We start from the raw sequence: 14,272 nt of genomic DNA, 5'->3' as shown, positions 1-14,272 counted from the left end.
GCTCTGAAGTGAAACTTGAAAATTGAAATGTTCCTCTTCTTTTGTCTGCTACTCTCTAGCCATGTCAGATTGTGACTCTGTATTTTTCCCAAAAGTGAAAGACTGTAAATTGGACAGGAGTAGGCCACTGACCATTTGATGTGATCATGGCTGATCATCCAACTCATGAACCTGTTCCTGTTTTCTTTCCATACCCTTTGATCCCTTTAGACCTAAGAAGTACATTTAACTCCTTGTTGAAAAATATTCAATATTCTGGCCTCAACTACTTTCTGTAGTAGTGAATTCCAAAAAATTACTACTTTCGGGTGAAGAAGTTTCTTTTCAAGTCAGTCCAAAAAGATTTACCTTGTGTCCTTAGGCTGTGACCCTGGTTATGGACTCCAATCCTCCATCCCACACTGCCTCTCCCCAACCATTTGGGATCATCCCTCATTCTTCAAAACTCCAATGCATATTGTCCTAACCAATCAAATCCCTCTTCATACATCAGTTCCACCATCTCAGGTGTCAGTCTGGTAGATCTTTGTTAGATTCCTGGCATGGCTAGAACATTGTTCCTCACATAAAGAGACCAAAACTGCTCTCATTACTGCAGGTGTGGTCTCACCAAAGGCCTATATAATTGCAGCAAGACACCCTTGTTCCTGTACAAAAATCTTGTCACTGTGAAGGTTAACATACTATTTGTCTTCTTCACTGCCTGCTGCACCTGCAGGTTACCATTCAGAGATTGCATTACAAGAACACCCAGGTCTTGTGGCACCTCCCCCTTTCCCAACCTATCACCATTTAGTTGATAATCTGCATTTCTGTTTTTGCGACCAAAGTGGACAGGCATAACATCAGATTTATCCACATTATACTTCATCTGCCATGCATTTGTCCACTCATTCAACTTTTCGAAATAACATTGAAGCATCTTTGCATCTGCCTCACAGTTCACATTCCTACTTACTTTTGTGTTGTCTACAAACTAGGAGGTATTACATTTAGTTCCCTCATCCAAATCATTAATTTATATTGTTAATAGCTTGGGTCCAAGCACTGATACTCACGATAACCTACTAGTCACTGCCTGCCATTTCTTGTTGCTGTTTTCTTTACCTGTCTGCCAACCAGTTCTCTATCTATGTCAATACACTACACTCAATTCCACGCACTTTAGTTTTACATGGTAATCTCTTATATGTGACCTTAATGAAAACATTCTGAAAGTCCAGGTGAACCACACTCAGTGGCTCTGCCTTATCAACTCTACTAGTTACATTTTGAAAAATTCCAGATTTGTTAACTATGATTTCATAAATCCACATTAACTTTGTATGATTCTGTCACTGTTTTCCAACTTCTCTTAGAATCATTTGGATGTGAGAACTTCCTTCACTATTGGCCTAAATGGTTTATTATTCCCTGTTTCCTTTCTACCTTCTTTTGTAGACATGATGTATAGGAACTGGTGTTGGACTAGGGAGGACAGAGGGCAGAGTGCTGTCACTTCATCTTGTAATTTCAAAGAAATCTGTTGAACTATAACCTGTATTGTGTGACTTCTGACTTCTTTTATAGATAATGGTGTTGCATTTACAACCCTGCAATCCATAGAAACTGTTCCAATGTCTTTAGAATATTGATGTCCACTTCCTTAATTCTCTAGCACGTAGATTGTCATGCCATGGGCATTTATCAGCCTTTAATCCCATTAAATTGCCGAACACTATTTCCCTACTAATTCTGATTTCCTTCAATTCCTCCTTCTTACTCAATTCTGTGTTACCCAACATTTTTTATTTGAGTCCTCGATTGTGAAGACAGACAAAAATATGTATTTATTTGGTCTGCCATCTTTTTGTTCCACATTGTGACTTCCCTTGTTTCTGACTGTAAAATCTATATTTGACTTCATTGCCACTTTTTCTTCACATACTGAGAGATGTTTTGCAGTCAGTTTGTCTGTTCCCTGCATTTTACACTTGTACTCTACTTTCCCTCTGAATCAATTCCTTTGTCTTCCTTTGCTGAAATTTAAACTGCTCCCAATCTTCAGGTCTGCTGTTTTGTTTGGCCAATTAGAATACTCCTTCCTTGGATCTAATAGTATCCTTAACTTCCCCTGTAAACCACCTTTCCCATTGTATTTTTGTACCAGACAGGAATCACTGCCATTCCTCCATGCATTATTTAAATGTTTGTCATTGCCTACTCACCATCATCCCTCTAAATAATGTTCCCCAATTTCTCATAGTCAGCTCAGATCTCACACTATTGCAGATTCCTTTATTCATATTCAGGACTCTAATCTCAGAATCAACTATGTCACTATCCATTGCAATGAAGAATTCTAAGATATTATGGTTCCTCTGTACTTAGGGATCTCACATAGCTAGATTGCCAATTGTTTCTCATTACACAATACCCAATCCAGGATTACCGGTCCTGTTGGTTTCTTAATGTATTGTTTAAAAAAAAACACCTTGTACACTCCAGCAATTCCTCCTCCATGGCAGTGTTATTGATTAGATTCGCCCAATCTATATGCAGATTAAAGTAGCCCAAATTCGCAGCTGTACTTTAATTGCTTGCATCTCTAACTTCCTGTTTATTGCCTTCTCCAACATGACCACTTTAGTTTGGGGTCTATATATACCTAAATTATTGTCTTCTGCCTCTTGGTTTTTCTAAGTACAGATTCCGCTTCGTCAGTGTGAATATCCTTCCTGATTATTGCATTAATTTTCTGTTCTTGTCATCAATATCACTGTGAGGCTGACCATCCGGCAGTATAATTCAGTTAGGATGATAATCTATTTCTTTGTAAGATTTTTAATTAACTCAGTTGGATATATTATGATACACTTCTGTGGCAGGTGGGACTCAAATCTGGATTTTTAGGCTCAGAGGTAGGGACATTACCATCACGTAAAAAAAAGCCTGTCTTTTTCTGTGTTCTGCAGAAATCTGAGGAACAACTGCAAAGCATAAATAAAGTCAGCTGAGCAAGGCTTGTGAGGTGAACTTCTGTCGTAGTTTGGCACTAGGTCTCAAAAAGAAGGTTACATCACTTATTTGTACTTTTGGAGCTTCTCCTTTGACAATTAAAGAAGCTTGAATTGCTAGCAGGCACTTTCAACCGCAGAAAGTCAGAAGTCCTCCATGCTATGTTGTAGATAACTGAAACAGCTTGGTCTGTAAACATTGTGTTTTCACTCACTTTTATTGAAACTCCCCAGCTGCAGTGCCATTAGTGTAACTGATATAACTTATCTGACTTTCTCTGAAGTACATATGCAAGGTTAGATAAGTACATGATGGAGAACGAAATCGAAGTATATGTTGATTGGGTGAGATGAAAAAGGGTGGGAGGAGGTTTGGACAGAACAGAAATGCTATTGAAGACCAGTTGGGTCCAATGGATTCTTTCTTTAATATGGACTCTTGTTGTTCAGAATTAGTTTAAATAGTTCCTTCAAAATTGTGAGATGTTCTGGTGCCGGTTTATGAGACATATTAGTGCCAATCACATAGTAGATTATGTACTATTAGTGTGATATTGAAGCCAAAACGTGAGAAGGACCTGTCTTGTGTTCAACAACCTCATTTGGAACAGTAAGGGAGCATTAGCTAGGACTTCAGTCTATCCCAGAGAATTCTGCTGAAGGGAGTTAAGGAACTGTGGGGTTGGGAATTGGAGAAGGCAAATTGAGCAAATTAATTTTAAACACACATTGTGTTTATGAAAAGAAAACACTGTTCAGTTTAGAAGGCAAAGAAGACTAGATTTGTTTCGGATATCTGGTCGGCATGGAGGTGTTGGACTGAAAGGTCTGTTTCCGTGCTATACATCTCAATGATTATATGACTCTATATGTCTCCTTCATGACAATGGCATTTCTTACAAGGTACATGATACTTAATGCATCATTGAATTGTGTTGCAAACATTATTTCAATTTTTAGTGTTTTCTTTCTTGGTAAATATGACTAAATAAGCTTGCAAGTAAATGTTTAATTGTGTAGTACTGAAGCATATGGCTGCATTAGTTGATCCTATCTAGAGAGTCAGTAAGGATGCTACAGGACAGAGGACTGTTGTGGCACAGTGACATAAGGTCCAGGTTCAATGATCACTTCCACCAAAGGTGTGTCATAACACATCTGAAAACGTTGATTAAAAATATCAAGGGGAGACAGTGGTATGTGACTGAAGAATGTAGAATCCCAGACTTCTGTGGTGCAACAGTAGCATCCATACTTGTGGGCCAAAAGACCTGGGTTTAGCATTCACCTACTGTGCAACGGTGTAATAAACTATCTGAAAAGATAGATTGAAAATAACTATAAACAATTGGTTCCAGAGGATTAAGAATCAGCTGGTGTTCTGATTGCTATCCTCTGAGCCTTTCACATCAATTGGAGGACCTGGGAATGGGTTTGGGTGCGATTTCCTGCTATGTTTGAATAGCCTCGCGCTATTTCGAGAAAAACACTCGAGCTATGTTGGTGGCTGAGAAACTGCTCCCTCGCGATTCAATAAGAAGGGCCACTGTGGTATACATGAAACAAAAAAAAATGCACAACGTTCACATCAGATACTTGAAATAATAGTCCTGAGTACAAATATTAGAACTGTAAATAGAATGAAGTCAAATCTCAATCTTAACAAGAAAGAGAGGAAATTTGTGGAACTTTCCATATTTGATGTTTTGGATGCTGCTCAAGGTTCAGGAGTAGTCCAATAATGGTTAATGAAAGTGAATTTGATTAAAATTGCCTCTGTAACCCGGGGGTTGTGGGACAGAACGATTAATTAGTTGCTAATCAATCACTCTTGCTCGAATCTAGATATCAGCATTGAACTCAGTTGTGATACTGTCTCCTCCTCCCCATGTGAGAACATCCCAGTAGGATTCGCCAGACTCTCATGTGGACGGTGGTAACTGAAACGCTGGCGATAATAGGGGAACCCATATCACCGAATTGTTTTGGAAAAGTGTAAAATAATGTCAACATTAAATTATAGGTTGATGTAGGCTTTGAGTAAGCCCCTATTCTATCCAGTCATTGCTTCCCGTGTCCGTAGCATTCTATATCTACGGATTTCTGTTCCAAAATAAAGTAGGGACGGAATGTTATGAAAGATACTGTGGAAAGACTGTTAAATCGTGAAATTGGGGGAGGTGATGTATAATAGGATAGCGGTTTCAAGCAGTTCACACAGGCGCTAAGTGCTGAGCAGTTTTCTAGTTTGTGGCGTATGTTAACTCGGGACAGACGAGTTTTGTTTTGGTAATCCCCTCCCATCCCCCCCGCCCCCGCCTCCCAGAAGTGTAGGAGGCTAAGGCTGATAAATAATCCACGATCTCACTTTGAGTCGTGACTGACTTTTCAAGCCTGTGGCTTTACTGTAAACTTCCCGCAGCTGCGGGTGGTGGAGAAACCGCGCTTGTTCCTCCCAGAGTGAAGAAGTGGAGTGAGGCCAGACAGAGAGAGAGTGAGGCCAGACAGAGAGAGAGTGAGACCACGGTGACTCAGCCCCTCCCTGTCAGTTTACACTAACCCACGGCGCGATTCAGACAGTGCCTGGGGCGCCTGGAGTCGGAGGATGCCAGGCGCTGTCCTGGGCAGGACACACACACATACAGCAGGCACACGTCCCTGTCAGGGGCTGTACTCTCGGTGACCATGGATGGCTACGACCCTCCGACCGTCCCCAGGAGGACGCGGAGTTTCCACTTCAAGAGCTTGAGAACGTTCCTCACTAAAGTGAGCGACCGACGGATGATAGGTGAGAACAGATGTGTTTCTTGCTAAAAGTTTGGTTCCGTTGTGGAAGAAACCGGGTATATGTAATACCTACCACGGAATATAAGTATACACCGAAACACGTTTCATGGGGTGGCGTATTGGAGAGGAGTGTGTCCGTGTGCTAAGTTTTAGTTTGAGTGGCTTTCATTTACTCTTCGGAACAGTTTTATTTCTGTGTAACATCAGACATAAATGCTGTATCCCACATCCTGAGGCAAACCCCGCGAATTTCTAACTGGCGGTGTAGAGTGCTGTAATATTGTTCAACTCGTCCTACCAGCAGTGAGCTCCTGTGTACATCTGACTTCGATTGCACGATATAAAACAAACAAGATTGTGATATTGGGCTAATAATTATACATCTATGATGTTAGTGCAGTACTAGGACTAACTTTCTCCTGTGTTATGTACCACGTGATGATTTCCACCCCTCGAGCTTTTAAAGGTTTCTTTTTAATTTCAAAATTAAAAGTTAGAAACGTAAAATTGAGTGGTTTATAAAGTGAGGCTAATTTCAAGTACACCATCTCAGTGCCCCCACAGGTAGAAATTCCTCAGGATGGAAGGTTAGTCAGTGTCCAGCTGCTTTCATTGATCACAAATTCAGTTGTAAAGCCTTGACAAAATGGAGAATGAAGTGCTCCCATCATGTTGACTGATATCATTAAAAATAAAGTTCAAAAAGTTTTCTATATTTTCAAAATAATTTTGTTGAGTTGCTTGATTTCAGATAGGGCAGCATTCTAGTGGTTACTATTGGTTACGGAAACCCTTACTAGGGAGAGAATAATCAATCTCAGTTGATCATTGGGTGACCTGAGAGGTTGTAGTGATGTTTTCTATCCTACGACTGGATGAGAACAGCCGAGCTGTGACCCCCAGTGTTGAAGTTAGGCTACACTCTCAACTTTTTTGAATGTATTACAAGCATTTGATACCTGAGAAATATCTTTTACTCCTGTACTGATGCCAGTTACTACATTGTTAATTATTGTGGCACAAGAGGTCCAATTGACCTATTGTATTAATTGACGGGACACTTTCCCAGTATCTGGTAAGTTAATGTTAATATGAACTAAAATAGGTTGTTTTTGAAGGTGTCAAGTAGGAAATTTAAAAGTATCTGTTTTTCTGAGAATAATATTGTCGAAAAGAGAGAAGAATTGCCTCATAGCGAATGGTGGAATAAGATTGAAGGGCTAAATGGCCTACTGTTCCTAGTTTCTATGCCTGAAGATGTGCAGGTTAGGTTGATTGGGCAATTTAACATGGCCATTGTGTCCAGGGATGTGTAGACTAGCAGGGTTAGCCTTGGTAAATACGTGGTTACAGGGATAGGGGGCAAGGTCTGGGGTAGATGCTTTTTAGGAGGTCGAAACAAACTCCTTGAGCTGAATCCTTTCTGCACCATAAGGATTCTATTCTATGATGATTATTATATTTAAACAGGACAAAGGCATGAATGCCACATTTCAAGCAATTAATAGTACAGGAAAAAGAGTTGCTAGTTGATCTTCAAGTTAACTCTGGCTAAGGCATGAAGAAAGATAAAATAAAGAGGCTCTGCACCTTTTAGGTAATTCAACAGTCAATTACTGATTTAAGAAAAGGTGTCTAAATTATAATGTTATAGATTAAGTTCCACATTACAGACCAGAGGTCAATATCAAAATCGAAATGCATCAATGTAGTTGCGTCAAATTACTGCAGATGCAGGAATCTGTACTCAAAACAAGTGCTGGAGATCAGTGGATCAGGCAGCATCCATGGAGAGAGAACAGGCTAACATTTTGAGTTGAAATGATTCTTAATCAGAGCTGAAGCACTTCACTTTAGCTCTGATGAAGAGTCATCTAGACTTGAAATATTTTCCCTCGGACATATTGCTGAGGGAATGCTGCATTGTTGAAGTGCTTGAACCAAAACTTGCCAGCTTTATAAATTAAAATTAAAAGATCCCATGAGACAAAGGTGAACAGGAAAATTATCCCTGCTGTCCTGGCAAGGATTTGTCCCCAAACAATATTGTGTAAACAGGTTATCATATTGCTGTTTGGGGAATCTACAATGACTTGTCAACTGCTATACTTCCTGCATCAGAGTGACTACACTTCATGAGTCCTTGATTGGCTGCAAAGTGCTTTGGATGGTTATGGAAGGTGCTATGTTAATTTAGTTTTTTTTTAACATGATCAAGCTCATTTTGAAGCATGAAAACTGAGAAGAAAATTGAGAAAAGCTTGACCATTCTTCCCTTTCCATCTAAAACGAACACAAAATTACTTCATCTTGCTTTATACTGAATCTCTGTCGAAACATTGATCTGTCAAATCTTACTGGCTTCTGAGAATAACATTGCCAGGATTTGTCAGAAATGAAGTGGAGAAGATTCAGATAATGAGTAGAATATTGTGATTTCTGTAATGCTATTTCTTGCTGTTCTACTATCTACACATAGTTCAAAGGATACCCCAGAATAAATAAATGAGACTTGGATCTTGTAATGTAAATTTTGGTGGAAGATGCTGGTGACAAACTGAAGTGTTTGTTTAAATTCAGTACTCTATTCTAACTTCCATCTTTGGGGGTTCATCTGGCGATTCTGTTATTGCTCCTGGTGTTTGTCAACTTTATCTTGAGCCATATTGCAACTGAAGTATACAACTGTGCAATCAGTATGGATGTTTGTTTTAAAAATAGTTTCCATTGTTTCATTTTAAATAAAACTGTTTCTTTGAGATAGCATGAATGTTATCTTTGGACATTTCCCTTTTATATGGTCTTTTATCATCATGAGGAGAAACAGGAGGGCCAGAGATGATTCTGACAATATCAAAGGGGATTTTGGGTGTATGAGTTATCCAGACACCAAAGCACAGAATGTTTCCCTCCAGCTTTAAGAGGATAATGCTCCTTTTGGATGGAAAGGGAAGAACGTCCAGGCCTTTCTCATACTCCCCACCATCATCTCCTCCTCCTCCTCCGCTTTCATGCTTCAAAATGAGCTTGATCATTTTAAAAACAAACTATATTTATGTGGCACCTTTCAAATCATCCAAAGCATGTTGTATCCAATTAAGTGCTCATGAAGTGTAGTCACACTAATGCAGGAAAAACGTAGACATTCAAGAGATCAAAAGGGTGCATTGAGTATTATGTAGGATCTGATGCTGTCTTCAAAGAATGTACACAGTTAAAAATCTCACAACACCAGTTTATAGTCCAACTATAGTTGGACTATAACCTGGTGTTGTGTGATTTTTAACTGTGTACACCCCAGTCTAACACCAGCATCTTCAAAGAATGTCATTGTCTTATTCTGCAGCAATGAAATTTTATGCAACAGAATCCAATGCAGGGGATCCTTGCAATAATGCAATCTCTGCTCCGTAATTACCATTTAGGTAGCTGATGCACAGTTTAACTTAATCTCCATGGATGCAGTTTGCCAGTGTAAGAATGTCTTAAAAATGTGGGATTACCAAAATGGAAGGCCAAGTGGATTAAACACATGGCTATCAAAGCACAGTTAGAAGATAGTGACTTGCGTCAACAGGAAGGAATACCATAACCTAGACATGTAGCTAGGCTGTAATCACAGGCATATGATTTCGCATGTCAACACGAGGCATGCTGTTATTTGTGATGTCCTAACAATGAGTCAGCTCTGTGGTTCTTTGCCAATCATTGGGGAAAAAAAACTAACCGATAGCTTCATGGAGGTTTGGTGCACCTTTTGCAATTCTGGTTCAGATTTTTCTTTTTGTAACAGTGAGGGGGAGCAAGGCCTACTTATTTGTTTACAATATCAATAGAGTGCTGAAGGTGACCTCCTGCCATCCAGATTCAATCTGATGTTGCTTCACAATGTACTACTTCATTGGTACTGATAATGGGTACTGCCTTTTGTATCCGTCTGCATGAGACGGACACACTGCTGCAGGAAAGGGAGGAAGATGTGCTAAAAATGTTCTTAAATTTCAATACAAAATCTAAAGCATTATTCACTGTATTCAAAGAGATATTTGAAGTGTTCTGTTTGAAAGTATGGTTGATTAGGTTCTCTACAGTGTGGCAATGTGCCATTTGTCCCAAGTCCACACTGAACCTCTTGAAGAGTAACCTAACCCCAACATTTACCCCTGACTAATGCACTTAACACTATGGGCAATTTAGCATTGCCAAATCACCTGATCTGCACATCTTTGGATTGTGGGAGGAAATCAGAGCACCCAGAGGAAACCCACACAGGCACTGGGAGAAAGTCACCTGAGGCAAGAATCGAGCTTGGGACCCTGGCGCTATGAGGCAGCAGTGCTAACCACTGAGTCACAGTGCTGCCCCAGGTACAATCCAATCAGTAGCAAAGATTTCTTTGAAGCATTTGTCCATCACACTTCATCTTTGATCTAGTTAAAAAAAATTAATTGAAGGAAAACCAAGTTTTTCTTGTGATAGAGAATGGAGTTTTGTTACCTATAACCCTGAAATAAATGCAACATCAATTACACACAGAAACAATTGAAGTTGGAAAGAAAGGGATGGGAAGGAGGTTTCTTGAGCAGATGGAAGATGAAGGCAAATGCAGTTCCAGATTTTGAGAGAATCAAAAAGCCCGAGTCCAACAGATTAGCTGTTGTCCTGTTTTGCACATCAGGAGTTTATAGCAATTTTGTTTTGTTTCAAGTTGGGCATAATGGTGCCATAATGAATAGCAGGTTGAATTCAAGCCTTAGGCGACTGTCCGTATGGAATTTGCAGGTCCTCCCCATGTCCATGTCAGATGCTCGAATTTCTCCTCGCAGTCCAAAGAGATGCAAGTTTGGTGGTTTGCCCATGGTAAATGACAGGGACAGAGTGGGTCTGGGTGGGATGCTATTTGGAGGGCTGGTGCCATTTCGATGGGCCAAATGGCCTATTTCTGCAATCGGGATTCACTGAAGTTATATTTTCCTAACACTTGTTTCTGAGGGTGAAACTATGGCAGTGGCACTTCTGTTATCCTTGTTATCCATCCATTTTTTGATTTGTCCCTTTTTTATTTGCTCAAAGGCTGCTGCTGGTATCTTATTCTGTGTCTGTCATTGTTTCATTTCAAGCTGGCTAGTAGTAGGCATCTCTCTGTGCAGTATTATGAAAGTGAGTAAAACAAGATGTGCTAATTTCTTGGCACCTCAGAGTTTCAGTATTTCTTGATTAAAATGGTAATGTGAGGAAGCCAGTTTCATTTCCACGTGGATTACATGGGTTTTTCATGGGAACCATTTTTAGGTCAGCAGTGTCCTTTTCAGTCCATGAAAGATTTCCAGGTATTTAAAGTCAAATAATGAACGTTGAATATTGCCAATTTTCACTTTGGCTGTCACAGTACATTTTTATGAAATTAAGTATATGTAGCTGTGACTATAGCTACATGTAAAATTTTTTATGTGGCATTACCTGTCCATAAAACTGAAAGGTCAGCTTTGTAATTTTGTGAAATTTCCTGGCAGTGCATCATCTTTTTTCAGAATACTCAATATAATAGAGAATGTATTTAGAGAGTTGTGAACGAGGCCCAGTCCATAACACAAACTGCCCTTCCTTCCATTGACTCTGTCTATATTTCTCACTGCCTCAGGAAAACTGCCAACATGATCAAAAATCTCTCATCCCAATTATATTGTCTTCTGTTGAGCAGAAGATAAAGAATTTGAAAACTCGCACTGAGAGATTTAAGAGCATTTTCTTTCCTATTGTTATTAGAGTTGATCTTTCTCTGCACCTTCTCTGTAGCTGTAACACTCTAGTCTGCATTCTATTCTATAATCTGATGTATTTATGTCAGGTATGAGTTGTCTGGTTAGCACACAAAACAATATGTTTCACTGTATCTCGGTACGTGTGACAAAAATCAAATCATCTGGACTCCATATGTAAATATAACAGAAATTTCAAGTTTGTACACTGCTACAAGCCCCTTTCTTTACCTCCACATGGCATATAAATGCTTTCTGATTGGGGACATGTAGGAATTGTCACTTGAGTGACTGAAATCAAGGAGTTGACCAGCTGTTGTTTGCACATTTGAACTTTGTGGGACTGAAGTGGGTGACGAATGCCTTTGGCAGCTTCTGACCTGAGAAAAACAAACACTCCTAAATCAGGCAATGGGTATAACTAGATTTTGCCATTGCCACCAGTATCTGGGGATCTGACAGATGCTCTCTGGATCTAAATTCTTGGGAGGAAGCTCGATTTGTGGCAGTCTGCCTGTCAGATCCCTTACGCTGAGCAAATAGTTCAGTCGGGGTTTGATTAACAGATGAAGACCACCAATAGCTTGATTTGAGAATAGCTAACCATTGTCTTGTAATGTTAGCACCCAAGAACATCATGATCTGTGTCTGTCTGAGTTGTAACTCAGGACATAGACAATACCTCAGAATTTTTATTCTTTGGGGGCAATCTTGGTGGGTCTTCAATGGCCTTCCATGCCAGGGTTTGAGGTTACAGTAAGGAGAGACTCCAATAAAGGACAATTTCTGCATATGTTTGGAGAGATCCTTTGTACTTGCGAATGGGTAAGATGCTCTGGAATCATTCTTTATTTCGAAGTAATGCCCATGATATATGTCCTGAAGCTCCTTGAGAAAGGTTGCTGTATTCAGTTATTGTCATATTGTCTATTTGCTTCTTCTCCCCATGACTTCCACCTGTTCACCTGTAAATTATGCATATTATGTGTTCCTTTCCTTCTCACCAATCTAAAATCCCCATGTGTTGTGGATTGCACTTGATGTTGAAATAATTTTCTGTGCAGACTTTAGTGAGGTGTTTGAGGTTTTCCATGGACACTGGTTAGTAAAGTTAGATCACATGGAATCGAGGGGAAACTAGCAAATTAGATACAAAATTGGCTTGAAGGCAGGAGATGGTGCTGGTGGAAGGTTGTTTTTTGGACTGGAGGCCTGTGACCAGTTGTGCGCCATAAGGATTGGTGTGGAGTCCACTGCTTTACATCACTTATATAAATGATCCAGATCTGAATACAGGTGGTATGGTTAGTAAGTTTGGAGATGACACCAAAATTGGTGGTGTAGTGGACAGCAAAGGAGATTATCTCAGTACAGTGGGACCTTGATCAGCCTATGGGTGGCACGATGGCTCAGTGGTTAGCACTGCAGCCTGGCAGCACTAGGGATCCAAGTTCGATTCCAGCCTGGGGTGATTGCATCTGTGTGGAGTTTGTACATTCTTGTTGTGTCTGCATGGGTTTCCTCCAGGTGCTCCGGTTTCCTCCCACAATCCAAAGATGTGCTGGTTAGGTGAATTGGCCAAGCTAAATTGCCCATAATGTTCAGGGGTGTGTAGGTTAACTTCATTAGTCAAGGGAAATGTTGAGTAATAGGATAGGGGAATGGGTCTGGGTGCGTTAGTCTTTGGAGGGTTGGTGTGGACTTGTTGGGCCAAATGGCCTGTATCTAAACTGTAGGGATTCTATGATTATAGATGGGCCAATGGGCCGAGGAGCAGCAGATGGAGTTTAATTTAGGTAAATGCAGTGTTGCATTTCGGTAAGGAAAACTAAGCCAGGATGTCTAATTAATGGTAGGGCTCTGGGAAGTGTTATTGAATAAGAAAAGATCTAGGGGTACAGGTGCATAGTTCCTTGAAAGTGGGGTGACAGGTCGACCGGGTTGTGATGAAGATGTTTGGGACGTTTGCCTTTATTAGTCAAAGCATAGAGTATAGGAGTGGGCTGTCATGTTGCAGTTGTACAGGATATCGGTGAGGTGACCTTTGGAATACTGCATGCAATTCTGGCCTCTAGATAGGGTGAATAGCTAAGGTCTTTTTCCTAGAGTAGGGGAGTTTAAAACTAGAGAGCATATGTTTTAATGTGCAAGGGGAAAGATTTAAGGACACGAAAGATATATTTTTACTGAGTTCATGGAATGAACTGTCAGATGAAATGGTACAGTACAATTAAAGGCATCTGGATGAGTATGTGTATAAGAAGGGTTGAAAGGGATATGGGCTAAATGCTGGCAAATGGATATAGATTAATTTAGGAAATCTGGTCGACATGGACGGGTTGGACTGAATGGTCTGTTTCTATGCTGTATGACTCTACAATGAATAATATTGTGGTTTATTGAATTCTGGTGGGTGGTTAACTAGAGTGGGAGTGCGCTATGCCATCAGACAAATGGATGTATTATATAAATGTAGTTAAATTACAGTATGCTGGCTGATGACACATTGTCTGAATATTTTGTTCCATTCATTTGAATGTTTCCTTCTACACTGTCTTTTATCTTTGACATCAGCAGATTTGGTGTAATGGTTTCGTATTCCATCATTTAGATCATTTAATAAATTTGGTGATTAGTTTGGGTTCCAGCATAGATTTTTGTGGATACCACTAGTCACAACCTGCCAGTTGTAGTACCTGCCCATTACCTCTATTGTCTCCTGCTGTTCAG

The 14,272-nt window shown here is 40.0% G+C and overlaps 1 protein-coding gene across 3 annotated transcripts in view; it reads left to right on the top strand.

The window, feature by feature from the left end:
* stard8 (StAR related lipid transfer domain containing 8) overlaps nt 1–14,272 on the top strand; it is a 215,053-nt gene that overhangs the window by 98,977 nt on the left and 101,804 nt on the right. Inside the window, exon 1 of one of the 3 annotated variants that reach the window (XM_060832772.1) lies at nt 5,392–5,784. The exons of the other annotated variants lie outside the window; for them this stretch is intronic. Coding sequence (XP_060688755.1) covers nt 5,682–5,784 — 103 coding nt within the window. The 5' untranslated portion in view covers nt 5,392–5,681. Of the gene's footprint in view, nt 1–5,391; nt 5,785–14,272 lie in introns of those variants that run through there. 3 annotated transcript variants of the gene reach the window in all.

Source organism: Hemiscyllium ocellatum, chromosome 11 (assembly GCF_020745735.1).
Source record: "Hemiscyllium ocellatum isolate sHemOce1 chromosome 11, sHemOce1.pat.X.cur, whole genome shotgun sequence".
In the NCBI taxonomy this organism is placed as follows: Eukaryota; Metazoa; Chordata; class Chondrichthyes; order Orectolobiformes; family Hemiscylliidae; genus Hemiscyllium; species Hemiscyllium ocellatum.
The sequence above is the reverse complement of the archived record's forward strand: the minus strand, read 5'-3'. Positions and strand labels throughout refer to the sequence as shown.